This window comes from Cuculus canorus, chromosome 15 (assembly GCF_017976375.1).
Source record: "Cuculus canorus isolate bCucCan1 chromosome 15, bCucCan1.pri, whole genome shotgun sequence".
Classification (NCBI taxonomy): domain Eukaryota; kingdom Metazoa; phylum Chordata; class Aves; order Cuculiformes; family Cuculidae; genus Cuculus; species Cuculus canorus.
In genome coordinates, this window is record NC_071415.1 from 16987512 (window position 1) to 17014512 (window position 27001).

Sequence of the window (27001 nt, forward strand, 5' to 3'; positions counted from 1 at the left end):
ATAGGAGAGAACTAAAGGAACTATGATTGGTGACTCAAATTCAAATTTTTCTTGTATCGGTCTCATCCAAGCACATCTTTCTGCAACATTTGAAGGCTAACATAACTAAATTTTACTAGATGTGGTTTAATTGACTAAGTATGATCATTTTCTCTTGAAAGGCATTTGACATAGTTAATAGAGCTGTCTTGGAACAATGTTAATCTCTGGATAAGAGGTATTTCAGCTTAATACAGCATGCAATGCATGTAAAGAGTGCATTTAATTTAGCAAGTTCACAAATTAATAGTTACTTTTGTGAATAAATTAGGTTTGTTAATTTCATCAATATTATCACTGTACACTAAACATTCTGCTGTAGGGCTCAATTTAAATTTTCTGACTATGAAGGCACATATTTTTCCTCAAGCCATTTGTCGCACTTCTCTAAATGCCAAGATTTAGAATGACATAACTGTTACCCATTCCACTTCATTCTTACTTAAGATGATGTTTCTATATATCCCTAATCTTCTACTTTCTCTTAGCAAAAGGTATGTACAAGCAGCAATTGTTTCTGCTGTAAAACAGTCTTTGAGGTTTAAGATTATTCCCTTGGTGTGTGTCCCAAAAGTTTGAGTACCAAGCTTGTGTTGCTCCAGATTATTCGATGTTGAAATCCCAGGTTTCTCTAAGTGTACTTCTTGCAACAAAACTAGCATGAAGAAATTCAAATTCTGCACTGAGCAGAAATTAAACCAGGAGTAAGAAGTCCTTTATAAAGGAGATCTCAGAAGAGAATCTCCCCAGTAGACTGGAGTTCAGGCACCAGTTTCCTTTAGACTGTGTTCCTTCCAAGCCTTGTGTAAGCCTCCAGCTATAATTTAATTACCTGTCAGACAGCTGGATGCTCGCAGAGCAAGTCACTCACTCACTCAGACTGCTTTCTCGGAACAGAGGCACCCGTCTGTGACAGAAGCTGCAGTGGTTTTTTGTTATAATCCTTTGCCTGTCATCAGTCCTACAGGCTTAACAGATGACAGGAACACAACCTCAAGTACCTTTTTCATCCAACAGTTAATCTGTCATATCTTGTATTACTTTTATTCAAAAATATGTGGTGTATGTAACTGAGGAGAGATATTAAAAAATCCAGTTTATAGTGGAAGCTGAGACTTTTTAGGTAAGAAAGGATATGTATTATTAAAAGGTATATATACACACATCAGATTCCGAGTTTGTTAGCATAAATTTCCATTTTATATTAAGACTAGATTCCTTTCTCACATTTCTTCATAGGAAAAGAAATATTTTGTCAGGTTTATAGTGCCTTAAAATGAACACAAGGAAAGAAACATGTTCACAATATAAAATCTTCAGTAGTAACTCCAGTTTTGTTGGTATATTTTTGTTTACCAAATCCTCTGTAAGGTATACAAAACCAGCAGAGTAAGAGCCTTTAAGTATCAGTTCAGGACAAAAACAGTCTTGTCTGGAGTACGCTTCATCTGCTTTATCATCATCATTGAAACAGTCTGCATTAAGAACCAAAAAGCCAGAGTATTACAGAATCAAATACTTGGGACATTGAAACAATATTTTTTTCCTTAGGTAATATGCAGTAATAAACACTTATAAAACCACATTTCTCATAATTAACATAGCTTTTAATATATGAATGGTGCCATAAGTAGTCTAAACCAGAGGTTCTTCATTGAGTAATTTTCGCTGGGCTTTCCATGCCACTGAAAAAATTCCGTAGAGGGGCACAAAATTTATGACCAGCAAATATCCCCGTGGATAAACCTCCTTAAAGCAGTCGTTTTTCTTACAACACTATTACACCACCATCAATAGCTTGTTGTTCAAGAATGCAATTTACTACCAGAATAAGTGTCTCAGGAAATCAGTGCCCCAGTGTTTGTGCATCAGTTCCTGGTTGTCTGTAAAGATGACCACGGTAGATGGAATGCTTTCAGGTAGGCAGTTGATGGCAATGTTAGTCAAGTGATCGGTGTACCCGTTCCTCTGCTTTACTTCTTGTAACTCACAGAAACAAATCATTATTTTCTGTTGCAAAATAATTAGCATTGCTGCACATTCAGAATTTTCTTTTTTTACATTTAATTGTTACATATACCAAGGCTTTCAGTTCAAGGACATACAAGGTCTTAATTTATTATTTATGTTTTTATAAGTTACATCATGGCTATATGCTTAAGCCACATCTACACTACAAACTTTGGCCAACAATCAGGGAGAAGAGGTGTAATCCTCAGTACCACACTGCACATACAGATTGCTGTAAATGTCATTTTCCTGGGCGAACACCCTCCTGAATCCATACTTTCTGCAGAAACACACTCAGAGTTTTGCTGGTATGAGTTACATCCATGCCAGGACCCAGGAACAGTTACACTGGCAGTGCTCCTAGGGTTCCTGTAGCTTCGATCCAACTTCTGTTTCCTTCCCTGCCCCCCTCCTTCCTTTTGACTGTTGTGGTTGCACAGCTCCTGTGTTTTTTTCCATCTTCAAAGCCACATGTTTTCACAAAAGGAAGTATTCAAAATGGTCATTTAAAAAAGTTTATTACATCAGTGAATCAGCAAATGGTATTTATTTCAAACAAAGCCACATTATCTTTTTTCCTTCTTTCAGCTAGATTTAGCTGTACTCAATTGTAGTAAAAATGGGTCTGTAAAATGGAGATGAAATGAAAACCTTGAAATTTATTCTGAGTACTGTTCAAATGTAACGTGCTTCCAGCTCTTCTACCCAAAACACAGCCAGTTTGGGTAGATGTATATCTTACATTTCATTTCAGTATGTTTGTTATAGAACACAAATATTTTATATCCAAACAATAGCCTCCTACAGGTTAACAACATCTTAAATCATATAATGTAGATTCTGTTAGTGAACTTGAAATAATTTAGCCTCCCCTTACAGACAAGGTGACATTAACTGGATTTATGGAACTGGTAACCAAATGCACTAGATGGGATGAGTAATGGAAATGCTTAGACTTTCTATACTGGTATCTAAACCCAGCAGATTTTTTTCAGTTTAACGATAAATATTCAGTGCTGCTTCAAAATAATCAGGTTTTAGAATCCCTCACTAAGCTTGCTCAAAAGTGGAAACATCCTGCTGGAGCAAGATGTAGTCTTGAGATGCATTTCAATGCTTTAGAAAAGGTACTAAAAGCTTTAACAATTCCGGAATCTAACTCTAAGTTTAGTCCAGTTCTGGTCTTTGCAAATTTTGAATCTGTGAGCTTACTTCAAGAAAACTGTCAGATATATGGAAATCTTAAGTCAATCCAGAAGATGGACAAGACAGTAAGTTTCCTTGGCCTTTAATTTCTTTAGTAGTTTAAGACCCAAGGAACTGTGGGGTTTGTTTACTTGGTAGGAAAAAAAAAAGTTACTTTTAAATTCTGATTTACCAAAAAAAAAAAAAAAAAGCCCAGAGATTTGCAGACATAATAAAATTTATTTAAATTCCATGCATTACGGTAGCTACAAGTGTAGTCATATGAAACTGAAGGACAATAACTTCTTCTGTCCATACAATGTAGCTGTAAGTGAAATGAATGGGAGTTCCACAGTTACAAAGAAACAAACAAAAAAAACCTCAAAAAGGTAAATCTGTTTCAGTTTTGAATTATCTGTGAATTCAGAGACAGTCACTAGACTGTAAACTTTTGGGGGAAGAGATGGGCTCGCCACAATTGTACAACTGAAAATGTTTAGTTTACGACATTCTGAAGAAGCTCTGAAGATACCTTTTAATACTTACTACTAATACTCTGGGAAATGAAAAGAATCTGTTAGCCTTCATCCTAATCGTTAGAATCAGGATAGCAATTGTAGATAGTCCACTTTAAAAGTGCAGCTAAAGTGGGTTTTTTTTTATGCAGCTCCTTCAAGTTGTACTGAGTAAGCTTTATTTTGAACCAGTTTTGCTTTAATTTCTCAAGAAAAACTTCACTGGTCTGCACAAGCTTACATCGCTTTTTGATATGCAAAAATTTACAGACTGTGCTTGATTCTGACCCTCCCATATTTCGGTATGTGCAAACTCTTAGGGATTTAAATAGTCTCTCCCTCTCAGTTCAGACTGATCTTTAAAACAGCAAGGATTATCCAGCCCTCTAGATTAAAGACAGCACGAACTGACTAACTTATATAACTGGCACTTTTTAATTGGCCCAGTTCTCCCACAAAATGCAGCTCTTATAAATACTAATAGGCACTATAGCCACAAATTCTCTCATTTTTGCAAGTTTCACCGATTTACTGGTTGTTAGCATTTTCTGCAGTAAAGAATTTAATAATGCTGAATTTTTATAAAGACACAATATGCAGTTCTAGCCTTCAAAATTGACTTAATGTGTCTAGTAATGATGTTAAGTCAACCTAAATTTGCTGAAGGTATTAACAAATGTAAAGCTAATGAAGGTGCCACATTTCATGAATGTTTTTAATTTCAAGAATGCATTCAACAAAAGGAAGGAGCAAACATAATTAATTTAATACAAACTTGGCCGAGTGCCCAATTTCCTCATTTAAAACTGTGTGTGTGTGTGGAGGCTGAGGAGTTTTAGAAAAGTCCAAGTAACCAAGTATCTAGGTTACCGGAAAGTTAAAAAGCTAATGCAACTGCCTTACATCTGGATAAAAAAGATTATTCAAAAGCAATTCAAATACCGAAAAAGATTTCAAATTGAATTGTTTATTAACATGGTAGTCATCTTTGTAACATGTGCACACACACTCGCACACTCTGAGTGATCTGCCTGGAAAAAGAGGTCTTAATATATATGCTGGGGGAAATTAAACATTAAAAATCCTTTAGATGTCATAATTATAGGCAATTATGTCCACATCACTTACAAAGCTATTGCCCAATCTTTCCAAGGAAGCAGAATTTGGGAGAAAAAAAAATTATTTTTGGGAAAATTCAACAGTGGCATAGCAGAGCTCTCAATATGAGAAAGCTGACATAATGTGGACCTTTGCTGTGAAATTTGCTGTCTTTGCAAAACATAGGGAGAAGTTTATCAATGGGCAGAAAATAAGAAGGCGGTGTGAAGTAGGCTTTTTCAGAATTGATTTTCCTCACAGTATTGTGCAGGGGTCATTGAGAAAAACGCTTAGTCCTTCTCTGGAACCAGTTTCAGAACTTTTCCAATTGCGATGGTCTTACCTAAACCAAAGAGACAAATAGCAGTTACGTGTACTGGGTAAAGAATGGAATGCGTAAGTCTGTAAGAACTTGAAACCTTCCCCCAAAAATACAGGCTCTCCACAGTATTAGAAATAATATAGACAATAAAATTGTTGTATTGTAGAATGAAAGCATCAGTGTATTTTAAAAGCAAAATAAAATCTTAAAAATAGTAACAGTGCTATTCCAGCCGTAAAGAGAAGAATACGGATTGTGGAAAGCCTGCTCTATTCTCTCTCGTCATTGAAGGAGAAGGCAAGGCAAGAATCATTCTACCAGATCTGTTTACTGCTTTTAAAGGTAATTCATTTTAAACCTCATAGATTTGTGGGATGTATTTACCAGGGTGAGCATGAGTTAAAGAGCAACAGAGAAACCCCCTTATCTTTTCTAACTTTCAACAGAGACGCTCTGGCACTCAACATTGTGGGTGGACATTCCACAATGCACTAAGAAAACAATGCTGGTAGTTTTTTAAATTCAACCTTGTTTCACAGCACACACTTCTGTACGTTATTCCTCTAAAATAAACCACACTTTTTGTTACTAGCAAGAACTCTGTGCAATGACAACAATTTGCTTAGATTTACTTTTCCATTGTTAACCAAATATTGATTTCCACGAGGTACCAGCATTTTAGTACGTTGTAGCCATGCATGACCTCCTATTTGAAAGAACTACTTTTGCAGCAATTAATAACTCTTGATCAAGGGAGTCTTACCCTCGTCTCTTAAGGTAAAGCGACCCATCTGAGGGAAATCTTTGAATGTCTCAAGGCAGATAGTTCCTGCTGTCCTTAAACGGGCAATGCATACTTGATCCTGTTTCACAAAACGGGGCCGTGTCTTACTTTTCTCTCCTGTTTTTTTGTCTACCAAGCAGATTAAGGCCTGTTTAAGAAAAGAGTTAAAAATAATAATAAAAAATTAATTAAAAAATAAATAGCTGTGAGTGCGAAAATAAGGGTTGTGGTTTTTCTTCCCAACCATTACTGAGGTGGTCTAAGAAAGAAAACACTTAGAAATAAGTAAAAAGAAACAAACAACCTTCTATGTTTACTGCATAAGAGAGTCAATCATGACTCACCATGCGCTTTTCAGGAGGCTTATACTAGCAGTTAGTAATTTTTAGTTGTTTTACAGTTCTGACCAAAGATTCCATTCAAGGCTGAAGCTTTGTTGCACTGGTTGCTCTACAGACATTGTCATAACAGAACGCCTCACCCCAACAAGCGCATTGTCTATATTCACATCAACTTAAAAGGACACTTACTGTTATCTCAACTTCTTCAATACAGGTGTGGATGTGCAGCACAGCATTGTAACCTGGGCAGATAATGGATTTGTGCTCAATTATCACTATCTGTAAAACAATTAAAAATAAGTGCATTTTTCCTCATTTAAATTATAAAAGAACAGAGAATAACCAAACACGGAGCTACATTAAAATGTATAACTGAACAACACACAGCAAAGTTTTGTGAAAGAAAACATTTATAACCAAGTTGTCTATAATACGATAGTATAAAATTGAACCTGACAAGATCTTGCTGTCACGGTTATGCGTATCTAAAACTTCATTGAGAAGTTACATTCCAAACAAATAGTACTTTAAAACCTCAAAGTTAATGATGTCAGAGTGTTAGTTACATATGATACTATTATCTAGAGATATGACAGTGAATAAGAGATCTGAACTGAAACTTCAGACTACTGGAGTTTATATTGGGTGAAACAAACAAAATCTTTTAATGCTTTATACCCATCTATCTAGCAATCATAGGCTGGTTATCCTACCTGGGCATCAAATGTGCGTCCAGAATGACACAGGTTATTGAGATCACAGAGAATAAATCCTGGAAGGATCTCTTCCTCTTCAATTCCTTTCAGTCTGATCTTTAGATTTTCACCTGGGGCTACTGAATCAGTTTCTACATCATCAGAAAGGATTCCAAGAACTTCCACATTGTGCTTAAAGAAATAAAAAATGCTTTTTTATTGTGAATATTTTACTTTCATTGCAACACACTCCATACTGTTTGCGTCCTTTGTTTTTTTTCCCTCCATTCCTCCTTGGGAAGGTAAAAAAAAGAAAAAAGGGAGAAAAAAGAAGGAACATTGAGAAATACTAACCCACAGCGGGAAGAAGGTTCTGTGGGGCAACCATACAAATGCAAAGTGAAACACGGTTTAAATAAACTATAATGATTTGTAGCCCAGCAATTGATTTTGCTATGGAGAGACAACCTGAGTTCTGAATGCTGTGGAAGTAAACTACACACCATCAAGCTCACTTTTAGGGTAGTAACATTTTTTAGTATCTAGACCTTACCATACCTTGTTTGGCATCATCACAAGCTGCTGTCCTTTGCAAATAGAGCCCGACTCCAGCTTCCCAAGGACCACAGTGCCCATATCCTTCACAAAAAGAAATTACATGAAAATTGAAAACATTTTTCTAAGGAGTCTTCTCTACTTATGATTTCACTCTAAGATTACTTAACCCTATGAAGCGTTTAGCACTGCTATATTTATGTTTTGGAAACTGTTCTCATGAAAGATTATAGATTTTAAGGGTCGCATACAACGCCAAAATTATTTCCTTCCCCTCACTGCATCTATCCTATAGCTAGAAACGTAGACGTATCAAAGCAAAAAAAAGATACCCTCAAAAAATACAGTAAATAATCCACTGCTTTCTGAAAACAGTCCACTTATGCTTTCAATGCTATTATTTTTATTTGTACCTTATATTTATCCACAATTGGCAGCCTGATTGGTCCATCAACTGAACGGTTGAAGTTTGGCAAGTTATCCAGGTATGGAATAAATGGTAATCCACTAGAAGAGCAGAACGCATTTATTTCAATTTTGTGAGCACTCTTCTATTTAAAAATCACTCAGAATAGATAAATGCAGTCCAACAAAAGGAAAGATTTTCATTCCATCATCATTAAGACTAATGACCTCTAAGACAGTTCAATCTATCATAACATCCCATCATTAGCATCCATTTTACCCTAGCCAACATGTGAACACCCAGGAAGTGTCTGTCACTAAGTTATATTACAGGCATATTTTACGCAAATTCATTATCCCTTTGTGAATCTTGCCAGATGTGCAGTATGTTTTGGAAATACTAAGCCGTAAGCTAGGTCCAAACATGATTTTCAGTAATGTTTTAACTTCCCATGAACGATACTGGAAAACATGGCACCCACTGAGAGACACGACTTGTCACCAATTATAACATAGCTTCAAGCAAACCGTACACATCAAGCAATTACTCATTCTAGCAACGTGTCAGCTGCAGCATCACTGCAAAATTCAAGGGCTAGTATAGCACTCTAACTCTCATAGCCAAAGAATAATGCTAATACTACCGCTAATTTAATCTCCTGCATTTAGCAAGCGCTTTTAGTTGGCTCATTGCATGGCTGTTTTCTTGTTGCCCTGACTGTATCCCCTCAAGCACTTTAAAACACAGCTACAATATACCACGCTATACTCCTTCCTAGCTTCATTGTAGCATTTACTTTTACTGAAATATAGCAATTAATTTAAGATACATACATATACCAAGGACAGAATTCTGACTGTTCTTTAAGATTTGCTCCAGTCAGTCCTGAGCAGGGCATGAAATGGATATCCTTTTTGGGATTGAAGCCAACTTTCTTCAAAAATGGCACCAGTTTCTCTTTACATTCCTCGTATCTATTAAAATGACACGCAGATCAAGATGTTTCAATTATTTCAATGTGATATAATACTGTACTTCAAAGATACATAACAAACAGACATTTAATATTTATCAGTTATTCTGTGAGCAGCAAGCAAACCTAATAAAGCTCAGTGGCCTATTTGCATCTTCTTCCCAATCTTCCAGCCCAATTTGGTGTTGTCTATTCCCCTTCATTCCTCAGCTCCATAAAGCATCATCAGTTTTCTCCACGTACCTCTGTTGGTACAATTACCCGGCTCGGTAAGCAGCATCATATGCCAGATCTGCTCCTGAGCAGGAGATCCAGGCAAAGATAGCAGGACAGACCAAGCAGACAGCTGAGGTCATACTACAGCCCTTCACTCTAGTAGTGGCTTGATTTTGCCTCCAGTCTCCTACATAATTTCCTAGGACTTAATTCTATTTATTTCTGTTACATTTCCTCCCTTCAGTCAGTTTCAGCTGAATTCAGTCCTTTCCGAAGGTTGGGGCAGGACAAGACAGCACACCCAGGCATACCCTATTCTCTTTGCATATTCAGCTGATGCACTGAGGTTGCACAGACCCTCAGAGCTTTCCACGAGACTTTCACCGTTCTTGGCAGCACAGCAAGTTCCCTGACAACTCCTCTTATTGCACTGTAGAACAAAACTGTATCCTCTCATCTCTCGTATCACAAATATCCCTAGGGAAGGACTAAGTTACACGTTTTAGCATCCAGCTTAAAGGGATGAGAAGACAGATGTGACAGAAGCCAGAAAAAGACTCAAGTGTTGACATTTAGTAAAATAAAACCCTTTAACAACATTTCAGAGTTAAAGGAGAAAGGAATAACCACATTCTTTTTATTAGTTATTTAAATACTACATAATGACATTCCAGTTACTTTTACCTGGCCGGCTTCATTGCAAGATTCCCTCCCTACCCCCTTCTCACACTGTAATCAAGAACCACTTTAACATATAATTTGCTTACTCAATTCAGCTATCATAAAAGAACAACTCCAAATAACACAGGGTGGACACGTAAGGTGAACAGGGTAATGCTGTTTTCACTAAATCTAAGCTAGGAGTTCAGCAGAAATGTGGCCAAACAATCAAGTATATGGCAAACTAAACTGTAGAAAACAGAATCATTTCCTTTTAGGTTCTGTATCAAGTTTCCATGTCAGCAATTAAACTATGTTAGAATGCATGGTTTTGTTAGATATGGCTGAATGGATTCAAACAGTTGAAAGTGAAGTAGTGGAGACCTTCAACCATGAGCGGCACTGTCCTTTGGCACCATGCTTCTGGTTTTCCTGCAATTTTGATAACCATCTTTAGCTTACCAGCCTCCCATTCTTTCAGCAAAAGCAGGATGCAAAAAAAATACTTATGAATTATTTTATTTCAGTATCTTTTAATGAATATATTTTTAAAACATTAAACTCACCTTTCATTACTCCAGTTTACAGTTGGATCATCCATTTTATTAATCAGAACTATTAAATGTTTTACGCCTGCTGTTTTTGCTAACATGGCATGTTCTCTTGTTTGTCCACCTTTCTCAAATCCAGTTTCAAATTCGCCTTTTCTTGCAGAAATAACCTAATTAAAAATACATATTTTAATAAAGGATATACAGTTATCTCAACAGAACAACTGACAATGGATAATGCTGCCTTTTCAAAAAATAACTTTTGGTAGTCAAAGCTGATAAAAGCTTTCAAAATGCACTGGTCTATCCTCAACAGCTCCCATTGGCTTCTGCACTGACAAAAATCACATGACACCTGTGGGCAATTTGATGAAGCTGTTAAGTTATTCCAAAAACTGCTCAACTTCGTAGACTAAGATTTGAAAATTCTGCCCCACTGTAACAAACAAAAAGAGTAAACAAGGAAACAAAAAATAAAAGTAAAAAGCTTAATCCAAAACAGAAGAATATGACTTGTTCTTACCAGCACAGCAAGATCAGCTTGAGAAGCCCCACCAATCATATTTGGAACAAAACTCTTATGGCCAGGAGCATCTAGAATAGTGAAGTGTTTCTTCTCAGTTTCAAAATACGCACGACCCACTTCTACTGTTTTACCTTTGTCTCGTTCTTCTTGGTTTGTGTCTAAGGCCCATGAAAGGTACCTAAAAAAAAAAAACCCAACCCAAATATTCTATATTTGTATTAATTTTTACTAATTTTATGTATGGCAATTAAATCATCATAGATGTCTTTCCTCTTCTGCGCTTAACTGTCCTAACCACCTCAGACATTACCAAACTTAGGCATTTCCAAGATCAATAGTGACTTTTTATTAAATATTTTGTGTATATGTAGTGAGCCATAGTGCCCAGCGCTAGCTCTCCCTTGCATAACTAGAAGGACGCACTTCTAAAAATTTATTTTTGGTTACTAAGTTCTCCAGGTATGATCTAATCTCAAATACTTTAAGCTTTGCCTCACTTTGAAAAACACCTCTGGATCAAATATAAAACAATTCCTCTTTCTCAGCATAATTAACTAAAAAAATTAGTTCCGATTTACACATATTTATATTATGAGAACTATTATTAGTTCTTACTTGTTTCCACATATTAAGCAGAGATTGGCTGTGAAACAGACACCACCCTATCTTTGATACTTTGAGCATATCAACTGCTGTCCCCTCCCCATTCTATTTTATCCACTGGCCACTGACAAACAAGTTGGATTTAAAGCTAGATGGATGAACTGAAATTTAAAAAAAAAAGATCATTTAGCTCTCACAGCTTTTGTGAAAACTGGTGAATGGGAACGAGAGAAAAAAATAATCTCACTAAGGAGAAGAAAAGCATGAATAAATAGATTGAACTGGCTTAACACACCAATGTTTTTCACCATTAACAGCAGCTTATGAATCTTTAGCTCATCTGTTGTGTGGACTGGACAATGTCTGTAGGACACTGCTAACTCAGCTGACCAGTGATCAGAGATGGAGCATCAGAGTCCAAGCAAGAGTCTCCCACAAAAATCCACACGACAGCAGCACTGTCTTGCCTGGAGGCAATTTAAGTACCAAGGACCCTATCTTTATTCATATAAAAGTGAGACAGAAGGTGACAGCCATAACTATCCTCTTGCTCTCTTCTCAGGTCTGTCAAGCAGACAGCTCTAATCTCTGTCCCTTAGATACCTCTCTGCTGTTTACAGGTGAAGGACACAGAACAACACCAAGAGCTGCCTGAGAAAAGTGTCTGCCTTGTATTCCTTTTTTACCAACTAGGTTTAACAAAGCATCAGTGCAGCAAAACCTGTTCCAATGTGAATTGCACTGCTTTGTACAGTTTTAGTTAGTTAAAGTAGTACTGGAGGAAAACAGGATTCCCACCCCCATACTTGAAAGCAATTCCAGCAGGAAGGCAGTGCTACAGGGACAGAGACTAAAAAAACAGTTCCCCATTTTCATCACGGCACAAAGAGAAAAGCATCTGCAGCAAGTTCATACCATGTTTCTCTGTTTTTTTCTTTAGCTTCTCTTTCATATTTTTCAAGTGTTCTCTTGTCAACCATTCCTGTCAAATACCTAAGAAAGGTGAAAAGAAACCCCCAAAAAAGTGCAGTTAGACACAAGCAGAACAATAGTTCCAAATAGTTAAATACTTATACAATCCCTACGGATTATTTTGAAAAACTGGAACAGCCCAATGCAAGCAGCATTGGATTTTTTTTCCCCACAAAAAGCCACACCATTGTCTGAAGTGTAAAAGTACACCAGTACCACTTCAGCAGGAGTATGAGGAATGCCTCTTTTTAAGCCTAACTGTAAAATGTTCTGCAGAGGCAAGTTTTGAAAAGGCACTACAGCTGTTAAGCCCATTTCTGAGACTAACCCAACATTTCAAAATTAAGTAAAACTGTAATAGGAGAATTTTCCACAACCTTCTCACTTCTGAAATGTAAAGGAAACTATTTTTCATTTCATTCTTTTTAGACAGAACAAGGAAACAGATATTTTAAGAGACCTTTTGGTTATGAAAAGAAGCGAGTAGTGTACAGTTTTCTTATATTAAAATTTTTATATTTTTCCTCTCAGATATTTCTACCTCATCTTCTAATAACAGCAATCAACTTAGTTTATAAGGAAAATTAATCACAGCAGTAAATAAAGGATTAATGACAAAGCTGCTACAAGCACCCAGTTACTCCCCCCTGACCCTTATAACAAAAGGATATGTTGCAAAAATAAAGACCTCAAACAGCTTTAGGAACATAACACATTGCTAGGATTATTAAGAATAGGCTTCTCCTTGTACAAGGAGAGTACTCAGACACATCAGATAACAAAATGCTAATTTGCTCTAGTGTGAACTACAAGGTTAAATGCAGCATGACAATTCCAACATTCCAGTTGGGTCAAAACAAAACAAGATGAAAATGCCAAGACAAAGTCCTCCCACATATGCTGAGAGTATTATTTTAAAATCACAAAAATAGGTTGCATGAGCAGGGCAGCATCTATTCCTTCACGCACTACTTTCCATTTCTTGTTTTGCACAAGCTGTAAGATCCAGCTGCATTTATTTACTTTTGTCTCATAAAAATACTGCAGTCTCTAGATACTATTTTTAAAATAGACTTAAAATAACTATTGTAATTTCACATTTTGAAATCAAATTATGACCGACAATGTTAGCAGCCGGGGAGAAGGATGTTCATCTTTTTTAATCTTCACAAAAAGGACAAAGTTTAACAAAGGCTATGAAGCAGTTTCAAACAGTATTTTTAAATGACAAAACCAGAATCATGTTCTAAGAAAGAGAGTCTATTTAAATTTCATGATGTATGCTTTTGCATAGTTGTTTTTATTAAGTGAAACTCCTATAGCGATAAGATTTGATCTTCTCAAATTAAGAGATTCCATATATAAGTAACTAAGTTGACAAGGAGACAAGTATTTTATTATAAAAATAAATCATAAAGAAAATACTACTCATTTTACTTAATGCATTCTTAAGTCACAAGAAAGAGCAAGTCTACAAATTTTATAATTTTCCTTACATTATTTGTCCTCCAATAGTTGATTTGCCAGCATCTAAAAAAAAAAGTCATTCACAATTTAAAAGAAAATTCTAGAAAAACAAGAAAATAACTATGAACAAGGTTATCTGATATATTTCCAAAGACACAATTTTTAACTGCAATCTAAGTTTTTTGAAACATCTCTCAGCTTCTCGTTTCGATAATTCATTGTCAATTCAATTAAATTAAATTATATGGAATTTTGAAAATTTACTTTTCACAATTGTAAACTTGGTACCACCCACAAAAAAAAACCCACCTCAGCAAGCAGTGATCCAGCAAACGCATGGGTTAAGAGTGTAGGAAGGTCCTGTAAAAGCCCTTTCCCTGCTTCCTAACTTCTCTAGCCTGCCCTTCGATACTGGGTGTACCTCTGCCCACTGCCTCGACCCTGTATGACTCCATTCTGAATTTACCCAAGGACTACGTTAAGGTAGCAACAATATACACAAATGAAAACACAGAATTTACTTGATTCAATAATCCTTCTGTATTTTGACACCACTTAAGACTTTCCTGAAGCTTGTTGAAACCACATTTTGCTTCTTCTGAATTATGTTCATCTATTGTTCACACTTTTATGATTTCTAATATCTAGAATAATATAATTTTTATTTAAGAACAATTAATAAGAACCCTCAAAAATATTTAGAAGAAGCAGAAGAGAAGCACTGCTTTGCAATTTTGATCTTTGGATCATAAACATGGTTATGTCACCTAAGCAGTCAATAGAGCAGGTACTTGAGCAATCACAACCACGAACAGTGTGGTGTCCCAGAGCACACAGACATTCTCTCATGAAAGAACTTCTTTAAGCTTTTTAATTTTTCCAGAGGAGTTTCATTAGAATGAACGTGCCTATTAACCTCAAGACATGGTGAATACATACATCCCTATAAAGGCCAGGACTAATTTCTAATCCTCCAATTTCTAGATAATACGCAACACACAGATCCAATTACTTAATTCATTTATGACTTACCTACGTGCCCAATGAATACTACATTTACATGCTCTTTTTTAGGAGCGCCTGGTGGTGCTACAACAGATTTCGGTTTTGGTATTTCTTCCTCCTCTTCCATCATTTCCTGAGCGCTTTCTTCGGAAGGCCCTGCATCCCCTGCAGGACCACCTCCTAGCTCCGTTTCACTTGTTTCTTCTTTGTGGTCCCATGACTCTTCTGGGGACATTTCCGTCTCTCCATTTTCCACTAAAAATTAACCAATTAGAAATATCAAAATATAATGAAATTAAAAGCAATGACTATGAGGAAAAGCCCCTGCACCAAAGCTGCAATCAAAAGACTTCAACTATCCAGTCTGTCAGTGTCTTCCTGTACACAAATGGGCAACTGCTGCTTGTTTCAGAAATAATTACTATCAGGAGCTTCCAAACTGGCTTGTGGGCTGACATCAGGAAACTATGATTCACAGGGATTAAGAGAACTCTGTTTTAACAAGGCAACAATTCTACAAAGGAAAAAGAAAAATCTGAATATCCGCTGGTGTGAATGCACAGGCAGACACACTACCATATATTTAGAAAAAAAAAGGAGAGGGGTAACGGTTTAAGTTCTCTCAGAAGGCATACAAATACAAGGAGAAAGATACAATTTCCATGTTCTGATCACTCGTATTTCTGATCGCTACCATTTTTTGTTGTTAATCACCATTTCATGCATTGATGGGACTATTTTGTAATATGAAAAGTTTTAACGATGCACTGATGCTTTTTCAGTGTCCAAGTAATCCAGCCGCGCCTGTCAATACACACCGGTGTTTGATTACCTCTTTCCTAATCCAAGTATAAAGACACAAGGAAAATCGGTAGGGACCAAAAGTGTAAAGGCCCAATAAGGTATTTTGTTTGCAATCAATCAGCAAGAGCACTGCAGCAGTATTTTATAGTACTAACATACTGAAATGGAACAGTTCTCATCTTACCAACAGATTCTGAAATTTCCATGTTAACAGCAGCATTTGAATCTACGAAAGAAAACACAGTAATCATTAAGGACACATACTTACCGTGATAATATCAAGAACACAGAAAAATGGAGCGATTAAATTAATAAAAGGACAGTTCAGATGTTTGGGCACTTACCAACACTACTTAATATACAGATTCAAGTGAAAAAAATTCTGCCTCAGGACCTTCAATAACTCACTTGGTCTTTACGTGCCCTGCTCAACTGGCTATACAACTGTAAATACCCAAAGATAACCACACCGCCTCACAGCAGCAGTACGAGGGAGGATAAAGAGAATAAAGTCTGGAAAAGGCTCAGAGTGATTTTTGAAAAGGAGATTCTTTGCAATGATTTTTTGAAAATCATGTTTAAAGGAGCTGCACGCTGTCCGAACACAAAACCAATTACCTTCACAAGAGGCTGTCTGCTCCTCTGGAGAAGTCTCTACAGGTGCACCTGCAGAGAAAAGAAGTTTTTAAATTTTAAAATATGCTGACATAAGCAATTTCTACACTTAGGCATAAAAGACCTTCTCCCAACATTATTGCAAGAGTGTATTTAAGGAAAAACACCTCTGTCCCTGAAAACAGTACTAAACATAACCTCCATGGCCAAATACTTCTAAAGAACACTGCCTAGAAGTTGTGAAAATAATATGCCAAGTCTAAAAACAGTTCAATTCCGCCCCCACCCATGGGAACATACACTTGAAGAATTTTTAAAGGAAGCAATTTTTCTATACATTGTATTTTACCTGCCAATCCTATTTGGGCATGCTGGCTCTGTAAAGTGTTAGTATCCAACTAATGATTAAAAGCGTCAAACCAGTTTTGTTGTACTCAAAGAAAAAAGGGGCCAGTGGTGTCACAACTGCCAGCTTCAGCTCCCAGGCCTACCTACAAGGCTATTGTGCCTCAGTTTCACATCGGCATAGAGTAGAAAATTGAAACAAGATACTCAGAATAAATTCTTAAGATATTCCATAGGTACTGGGGTCAAGAGATAAATTCATTCACCTGCCTGGTAAATTTGCCAGTCCTCTTAAACATCATAATGCAGTCCCATTACTCAGAAGGCAGTCTCACCAGCCACGTGCATATCAAAGCCACAGGTTACATTTCTGCGCTAGATCACTCAGCCTTCTTAAACACTAAAGCTCACTGCTGAACTATATGTTGAGGTATAATCAATTATTAAACCTACTAGGAGTGAAATGTTACAGTTAACAATTACAACACTTGATGCTTCCAGACACTATTCTACAAGATCAAGAAGCCTTCTATAACTGCTCCTAAAATATTAGCTTATTTCGTTTGTTCTTGGCACAATTTCAACTCCATAATTCTTTGAAAGAAGTTAATTACCTTATTTTTTCAGCCACATACCAAATTCATACCCTCTATTTAGCTGTATTCCAGCTCTCCTTCAATCCCATTATAAGAACACAGATCTTATACCATGACTTGCTCTGCATGTATGATGGAATCTAAAGGGGAAACAAATCCCCTCAAAAGAACAAAAACATAAAGAGAAGGACCTGATTCTAAGCCTCTTTGCATTTGTGCTGTTTGCATATTTGCTGTAGACTTCTATAAACTGGAGCAGTGCTGCAAAAGCTGGAAGAGGGCCAGAGGACAGAGCTGGCAGGCAGGGTGGATGTGGGTCACAGCACAACACCCGGTGACCAGCGGCAGAGGAGGGGGCGCAGCAACATCAAGAGGAGACCGCTCTGAGACAGGTTCCCTACACCGCTGCGTTAGATCAGCTATGATCTGCACGCCAGGGTCCCAAAACCACAGGAACAAGGCTTTAAGAAAAAGATTTAACATAGTAAGTAAAAGCGTAAGAATTGAATACTTTGAGATTCCTCGTAATGGAAAAGACTTGACTCAGCCCATTTAGAAGAGTGGTAAGCAGGTGGCACAGAATCTAGGTATGAACCTAAAGCCTCTGTTTTATAACACATCAGAAGACTGTTGGCCATTTCACACATATTACAGTGAAGATGCATAAATATTTTCATTACAAGATCATTTCAACAAGTTTTGATTTCACTCCTCAAGTCTGTCTATAATGAAAAACATATTAAATGACAGTATTTTGAAGAATGAAGTGGTTACTTAATTTGTTAGAAATACAACATCGATAAACATAACTCATAATAAACTCAGTTTTTACTTTCTGGTCTGTAATACAGCCGGCAGGCAGACAGAAAAAAGAACCTCCTTCACAAATAACAGAGGAGGTAAGAAATTGTTAACCTACGGAGGTACATCTGTTAAATTTTCTACAACTCCAGCACACAAGAGAATCAATAAGACAGTTTGTGTATGGATCCTAACCAGTACTAATACTGTGCAATAAAGAGACAACAGTTACTCAGTTATGACCACAGCCACTTATTAAATTCTGGTCACTTTGGACCACAAGTGGCAAACATGTTTTGAGGAGGACACTGAATTACATGAAACACGTTGTTCCTTCAAAGCAGAAAAGAAATACAAATGGTTCTCTAAACAAGTTCTTTGTAAAGAAACAAAGAAAAAAAAAATAAAGACTCTTAATTAAAAAAAAAATAGGATTTAAGTGCAAAAAAATAAAGACATCCCCCCTCTCTACTGTAACTGTTTACTTCCAAGAAACAATTTCAGGTTATTCCAGGCACTAGTACATTGCAAACAAATATACAAGAAAAAAATTCTGACTTGAAAGGGTCAGATTCGTCATTTGCTCTGTGTGGAAGTGAACAGATTGCCTGAAGGATGCCTTTACAACAATCGGCTGGAAAGGAGCATGCAACCCTACTGCTTCTTAGACAGTTGGGTGGCTGTGCTTTGCTCTTTGTCATCTCTTCTCTCCTGTCAGCCCTAGAGCATGTTTAACTACTGAAGCACCACAAAGGCAGCTGGTCTGACCAAAAACTGAACAAAGAACCTACCAGCTTTTGGGTGGATCAGCGCTCTGAATCAACGTATCAACTGGGTGAGAAGCACTGCTAGTGCCGCGGCAGGAGGGCAATCACCATAGTTCAAGGAAAGCCACTTCACCTTTACATTGCAGCTCTGAAACACCTCGTGAATCTTTGCATCACATAAAAAGGAGATGACAATTCTGAATCTAGTTCAGACAGGCTTACTACCTAGGATTCAATACCGGATTAGGACATGGGAAGTCCAAACACTGCACTGCCCCTCTGGCAGAATGTTTGGACAAATCCAGTGAACTGAAATAACCTTGCTTATCTCGCCCATAAGGTAAAGACAATCATTGTAACAACATACCTCTAAAGATGAGAGAAACTCAAAGGTTCTAAGTAGTCCTTGTAACCTACCCTGCTCTCTCCAAACCACTGAAGTAGATAAGCAAAGTTTTTAATTTTGTATTTCCTGGAAGCCAGGAAAGTAACTAACAATGTTTATGGTTAACATCAACTACTATTACTGTAAAAACATCACACACAGCAAATTAAACACAATTCAGAAAAATCTGTTACATGTTTCAAGTTCAGCTTGAAAATTCTAGATCCTTATCTGTGAAAATCATTCAGATAGGAATCTTACCATACGAGAGGGATTCAAAAATATAATTTGTATTTTAAGTCAGGACACGTCTTAAGTGATGCCAAATCTCTAGTTAATGCTTCAGATTCTGCACAGGCAGAAGGAATTAAGCTATCACCCAACCTCTGAAAATACCCTTTTAAAACAGTATAAGCCAGAAACTTCAGCATTAAGAGTTGATAATGCTTATACAGAAACAACAGAAAATTGCTTTATAAGCAAATTGATATTAGAATGAAACAAGACTTTCGTATGTAGTACAGGTACAGCTGCTAAACTGAGAACCAGTATTAGAATAACTGTAGTTAAAATAGAGTATTAAAATCAAACTTCAGTTGCTAAGCAGTAACGATAACGTCTACCTTTATGTAAACTGCAGTATTTACCAGATGCACAGAACAAGCAGAGATGTTTCCACACAAGCAGATCCTGTTCAGCAGTTGAGTGGTACCTCCTCAGACACAACCACCTGAGCCACAACACAAATGCCTTCACAGCAATGAAGAGAGCCCAGGATGTGCTGCTCTGCTCCCAGCCCGCTCTGCTGCCCGACTGATAAGACAGTTCTGGGTCCAGGCAACTGAGGCGGGCTACGGGGTCACGAAAGTGTTTGCACAACAGAGCATAGAGACTTAAGAAAATTTAAAAGCCTTAAGAAAGTAAAAAAAAAAAAAAAAAAAGGTAAAGTCAGCTTGAAAGAAGTGTCTCTCCTACAGCACTCGGTGGTCTGTATCGTGAGTTTACTGCTGCTCCTTCAATACAGGCATCAAGTTCCTTCACAGGAATTCCCAGAAGGCTGAACAGTAAAGACGTGTGACATCAACCTTAAGATTCCCATCACCTTTTTGTAGGCGTGATGTGAATACTCAAGTTCAGCATATATTTACACAACAGCCTCAACAGTTTTCATCAATTACTCAACAGATGCTTGCTGCCCCCCCAGCCCCTTTTTTTGAAACAAAAGCATAATGGGAATTACACCAGAGTAAAAAAATAAAGGTCTGAGTCAAACACAGAGCATGAGAATGACAGTAAAAAAAACCCAAGAGATTCTCAGTTAACAAAAAACCCACAAAAAAAAATACTTTAGGCACAAGTAAGTGCTAGAGCTAATTCATATTTTTAGGTTTTTTAAATAAACTGAAACAAAACATTTTCAGAAGTCTACTGTAATTACGGCAGTTGTTTTGAAAGTTAACTTAAACCCAAAATTCTTCTCTCCTTGTCTCTGCCCTGTTTCACAGCTCATGCCCCAGCTTCACCAGTGCACACAGAGATGTATGCCCAGTTTTTAAAACATACCAACGTAAAAGCAGCTTTAATGGTTTTAACATGACTTTGTAAAATTCACAAAAAATAGCACTTGCTACGTATTCACGGGATTTTACTACATGTCAGCTTAGCAAAAGACCCACCTTTTTCCTTCCCTAGTGAGGACACACCTTAAGTTTTTCTTATCTAAAACCCACATGCTTCTTCACAACTAAGTCTAAGAAAGCTTATGGGGATTTTCAGGGAATACAATGAAAACCCCTTTTCCTTAAGGCCAAGTATTTGTGCTCAGTTGATAACCTGACTTTTGAGACAGATAGCCAAGAAATCAAGCTCTGTATTAGAGCAGTTAAGGACTCCACACTCTAACCAAGACCTCTTGAAACCCAGTAGGAATTGATTTTTTTTTTTAAAAAAAACAAAACCAAACAACCCAATCCTAAGCATCCCATGGATTTTAGCAGGTTAATCTCAGGATCCTAACATTCACATATAAGAGTAAAATTTGCACAAAAATTCTCAGACTGTTCTGGAGAACACATTTTTAATTTTGCACCACCTGTCCTAAACTAACTTTTGTACTGAAATTCAATCAGTGTCATTTTCATATAGACTTCTTCAAAACAGTCATAAATCTCACTGATTATATTTTGACTGCTTTATTTCTTCATAATAAAAAAGAAAAACAAAACCAACTTTCTATCTCAGCTTCATACAATCAGCTGCTTCTCTTACTTGTGTGTTATCATAAAACAGGAGAGAAATCCCAAAATTCTGAAAGTGGAAATGTAAAATCAGGCTGCTAATAAGAGTCCAAGAATTCTCTCAAATCATAATCATTATTGTGTTCATTTTATTAGAGTGATAAAGTTTTAAGATAGCATCATGCTTTCAAATGCGTTAAATCAGTAGTCCAAACCAGGGTGCTACCCACGTGGGCAGCAGGGTCCAGGTAGGCTCCAGGACGGTTTGTCCAGCCCACAGCTGGCTCCCTGTGGTCTGTCTCTCACTGGAGTCACAAGCACGATGAATTATTCTAACAGGAGCAACACAATCCTGGCTACTTTCCTGGGGCCAGCTCAGATGCAGACAAAGGACATCTGTGTAAGACATTGGCACCTTGACTTCATTTCACAGGCGTATTACGTCTGATCATCTGGCACATCAGTGCCAAGACACAAAGCCTTGCTCTGCGCAGACTGTTTGAAGAGAGGCTGTGCAGCTCCTCTGCCGCACAGACACTGCTCTAGATAATCAAGTGATGACTCAAATCAAGGGTTTCTTTGAAAATAAGGATTTATACCCTATACTGGGATTCACAATAAGACAATGATTTGCTGTCGTGTAAGCAGTTCAAGTTCACAGCTATGAGGCATTAACAGGAGCATTACCAACACCCGACTTGCGAGGAAATTATCAGCACATGGCGATTCAAATGCTGATACGAGTAAACGGTGTAATCCTTTAACGTGACAGCTTCTGCAGTGGTGGACTACTAGTTTTAGACAAACAAGGAAACAAGATTTTCTTAGCAAGTTCATACACATATTGTTGAAGAGTCTTAAAATAGAGTCTACAGAGAATGGTGTAGAGCAAGTGATGACCAGTTTTGGGTAATGTGATGACATAGCTAACTTGTCATCCTGCTCTCAAAATTATAGGCTTCAGAACTGAAGCTGAAGACATGGAAGCTCCTTTTGTTTCTGATTGCCGGGCAGGGGAAATATGGATGTCCCAGCTAGCCATGAGGTGAAGAAAAAGGAGGGCAAGGAAAACCAGAAAGACAGATGCTATATCCAGTTATTTACAGCACTGGAAGACTGAGGGCACCCAGCTGCTTGAACGCAGCTATTTCAGAAGCAACCACTGCTAGCGAGTGAGGACACTGAGGGAGTGAAGCAATCCAAAGGGCAGTGAATCCTAACCCAGATGTTTTCTTGGCTCAGGACTGTAGATGCAAGTTGTTTAAACTGTAGTCATTAACAAATACATTCAGAAAGCTACCAAACCAAGCAGTAGCACTAACAACACACAAAATGATAAATGCTATCTTTCTTCACACTAGCTGCTGTGTCATACACTTTCTATTCTTGTTACTTCTGCAGTAATGACACTTTCTCTTACCACAACCACCACATGCTTCAAATCATTGAACAATTCAGGTTAGAAGGGCCCCAAAAAGTTATCTAGTTCAGTATCCTGCCCCAAGCAAAGTCAACAGTGAACACTTAAAGAGGAAAAAAACCCCAAATACAAAATACAAAAAAACCCATATAAGGAAGCTGTGGTCAATTCCACCAAGAATCCTGTAACTATTCAAGGACTGTGACAAAAACTGAACCACAAGGACACAGGTTGACACTGTGTTTTCAACAATTTTTACTGGAGATACAAATGAACCTTAGCTAACAGCAATCCTACTAATCCTGAGGGCACGGGGTTAACTATTCCCTTACACCTTTGAGACATGCCTTGATATAGAAACAAACACAAAACCACCCAAATGCAATTACATCTTATATACGCTTAAAATTAATAAACCATAGTACAATAATAAGTCATAGATGCTACAGAACAGAGAAGCTGCAAGGTACAGTTGTGTTTAAGGATGTTGAGAGGCCCTAACAAAACCTACTGTCATTGTATTGACTATCATGCCTTGCCTTACTTTAGTTGAGTTTGCTAGTCCAGCAACTGCCATCTGCAGTGAGTGTCCCTAGAGGCACAACTTGTTCATGAAATACTCAACCCACTCACTGGAAAGAACTATGGTACAGCGATGTCTGCTGCCGACAGAAAATCACGAAGTCTCTACTTCAAATTTCTGATAGAATCTAACAATTTGACAAAAGCAAGACCTCATTGCTACAACATTTGGAACATGCTCTTTTGAATCTGTTCCTTAGGTTAAAAAAATTAAATAATGTTATTTTAGCATATAATCAAATGGTAATTTAAATCCAAACTAATTCTGACACTATCTGCAAGAAAAAATTATATTAGTGCTCAACATTGGTTAGATCTTCTCTCTAATATACAATTTGCAATCAAAAGAAAGCATGTATAAATCAGAAGTTTTAAAGTACACTTCTTGGAATGCAGGTCTCAGGTGTTCCCCAGTTTTAGAAAGTTAACATCTTGGTCCCCAAATGGCTTCTGTGAGCACTAGATCATAAGCGACAGGAATTTTTTACAAATTACTATATCCATAAAGTTAGCGTGCACAAGAGGAAACGCTATTACAACACTACACGCACACAATGGAGACCACTTCTGTGGAATTCCTCGATATGCCATGCTGCTACTAAACATTCGTCTTGACCTACAACATCCTTTGAATTACTAAGAAATGATGCTGCGTACAAAACCTCACCAAGAGAGAGTTCCAAGAACAAAAGCTTTACCAGAACTTAACTTCAGGCCACATAACTCGTCAAACTGACACCCAGTTTATTAGATTCTCCTGAAGAATCAAGATTAACTCAGATTCTTCCCAGTAAAAAACAGTATTTGTATAGACCTCAACAAATAGAAATACATTTTTTCTCACAATGTAATGAGTGCCACAGAACACCTAATTCCCCGTGTGAGAAAAAGCAAACTGGGCGGCTGAAAAGCAACCTATTCAGCACCACTGTCTAATCCCACGTTGTTCTGACTTATTTCCAGAGCAAGCTCCACCTAGTTCTCCCAGCCAGGAAAGTAATTGTCACCTTACAGGAACATCTGCAAGGACAAGACTGTCAATTACTTTCTGAAACTGAGAAAATCAGACCTGGAAAAGCATATAGTATTCCAGTCAAAAAAAAAAACCAGGTTGCTGATTTTGTTGGCGATTTTTTTTGGGTGTTTTTTTTTTTTTTTAACTGCGGATTTTTTTTCTGCTTAATCCTAGGGGCATCCAAGTTTGAGTTTCAGTAAGAAATTCAAAACTCTAAACCTTAAAGAAGGTACAGAAGCAAGGTGAATGCAAACCATGCAGATTGTAGAACTAGGTAGGAAATACACTCAGCAGCTAAGATGGAAAGAAAAGCTATCCTGATCGCTCCAGACAGCCAGGAAGCTTTCAGTAAAGTCACCTCTAGTCTCTGGAAAGATAAAGCTTATCATAGGCCTCAGAAGCAGCAAAAGGAGAGAAAAACAAAAGTGGAGAAAAGACAAATACAAAGAAATAAATATAATGAGCAAGCGAGAAAGCGCAGTTTAAATCCCATGAAAAAAACCTGAAAGTAGCCAGGGAATAAAAACAAGTTATTCTAAGAACATTCAAAACCTCAATAAAGTTTTCAGTCACAGTATTAAGTGCTCACTTTAAAAAAGATTAGATGCAGGTTGCAATGGCTGAAAAACACACTAGACTCAATTTTGAAGATTGATCAAAGGTGTTTCACATGTTCAGCACAGCCTCAAGCTACCTACTCTGCCTTTACACCTGCGAACCTTAACATACACATTTATCCTAAATGGAACCCAAGAGTCTGCCCAGGACTTCTAGGAAATATATTCTAAAGCACATATATATATACACACACATACACTTATGTATATGCACACACATTCTCTGCCAGCATAGCACACAAGCTACAATTTTTGATAGAAACCATGAGTCCTGCATAGGTGTAGAGAACACCTAAATCAACATTCATTCTAACACAAAAAAATGGTTAATATTCTGTTATGAAAATTTTATAGCTTCATATAAGAAGGTTACAGATTTTAGCTGTTAACATCCAATAGCTTTAGACCCTAGGGAGAGCAAGACTAATTAATCTATTAAATCCAAATGCAATAAATACCAGGCCACAGTCAACAGGAAATTGTGACAAACAATGTAACAAGTACTCACTTCAATGAAATTAAATTACTACCATCAATATGTGCAATCCTGGCTTGTTTAATACTGTACCAAGAGGGGGTACAGACTACTACAGAAAAAACCGGAAGGTGTTAAACTATGATAATCCATAGGGTCTCAAACTCCTTAGCGATATTAAAACGTGGTCGCAGAGTTAACTAGCACAGCTGGTGTTCGGAAGAACCTGCAGTCTGGAGGGGGAAATGGAAAAGTAGCTCTTTTAATTTCCCATATGCAAAGTGAATCTAGCCTAAGCGCCGGCTGTGTACAGAGAGAGCCTTTGACATTAAAAGCAAGGTAAATTTCAAGTTATTCCACTGACCGAGGCCAGCTGGACAAGCCTCCCTTCCCTACTAATCCTTTATCAGCGTTACACTAGGAAAAAAGATAACTGCTGGACGTAATCTTCAAAAGACATTTCATTTCAGACGCCCTGAAGCCCCGGCGCTGCTCTCCCCCCGCCCCCCGGGACGCGGCGGCGCCTCCCGAGCCCTGTCCCGCCGCGGGGACCCCCGAGCGCTCCGGCGGCACCAGCCCCGCGGCTCCTGCGCAGCGCCCGCACCGGGGACCCCCCCCTCCACCCAGGGACCCCCCGCGCCCAGGGCCCCCCCCTCCACCCAGGTCCCCCCCCACCTCCCCCCAGGGCCCCCCCTTCCGCCCAGGGACCCCCCCAGGGAAACCCCCCCCCCCCCCGCCACCCAGGGACCCCCCGCGCCCAGGGACCCCCCCTCCACCCAGGCCCCCCCCCCACCTCCCCCCAGGGCCACCCCCTCCGCCCAGGGACCCCCCCTCTGCCCAGGCCCCCTCCCCCTTCGCCCCGCACCCGGAGCCCCCGCCCCCCCGCGCCGTTCCAACATGGCCCCCGGCGCCCCGTCCCGGCGGTACCGTGGGCTGGCGGCGGGAGGCCGGGCGGGGGCGAGGGCGGCGGCAGGCCGGGCGCCGGGCCGCCCCTGAGGAAGGACGGCACGAACTCGGCGGCGTGGACGTTGGGCACGAAAGGCTTAGCGTTGACGTTGAGCTGCCGGCTGAAGGCCGCCCCGAGCAGCTCCTGCTGCGCCTCGGCCTCCGGGGCGGACCCCGCGCCGGCGCCGCTGCCCGGCTCGATGTCCGCCTGATCCCAGCAGTCGGGAGCCGAGTCGCTGCTGCTCCCGCTGCCGTTCGCCTCCATTTTGTTGCTGCCCCACAAGCCTCCGCGGCCCCGAAGCGTCTCGCGGCGTCCGGGGTGAGGGGGAAGCCGGCGGCGGCACCGACTCAGCACTCGCTCCGGCGATTCCGCGTGTACTCCGCCGCCCCGACGCGAGCGCAGTATGGCCTCCCGCAGCTCCCGTACGCCCTCCCCGCGGCCTCCCCGGCGCCATTTTAGTAGTTTTTAGCCCT

General features: G+C 38.8%; 1 protein-coding gene across 1 annotated transcript; it reads right to left on the bottom strand.

Moving 5' to 3' along the window:
* Positions 1-1273: 1273 nt before the first annotated feature.
* Positions 1274-26933, bottom strand: GSPT1 (G1 to S phase transition 1). Its single transcript, XM_054080606.1, has 15 exons — positions 26510-26933; positions 16346-16393; positions 15912-15953; positions 14951-15178; positions 13948-13981; positions 12395-12472; positions 10874-11054; positions 10366-10520; positions 8784-8924; positions 7958-8051; positions 7548-7628; positions 7008-7181; positions 6484-6573; positions 5933-6101; positions 1274-5190 (listed from the first exon to the last, which is right to left on the bottom strand). Exons 1-15 carry the CDS (start codon positions 26790-26792, stop codon positions 5138-5140), a joined length of 1851 nt encoding a protein of 616 aa, XP_053936581.1. The 5' UTR covers positions 26793-26933; the 3' UTR covers positions 1274-5137.
* Between the last annotated feature and the right edge of the window lie 68 nt (positions 26934-27001).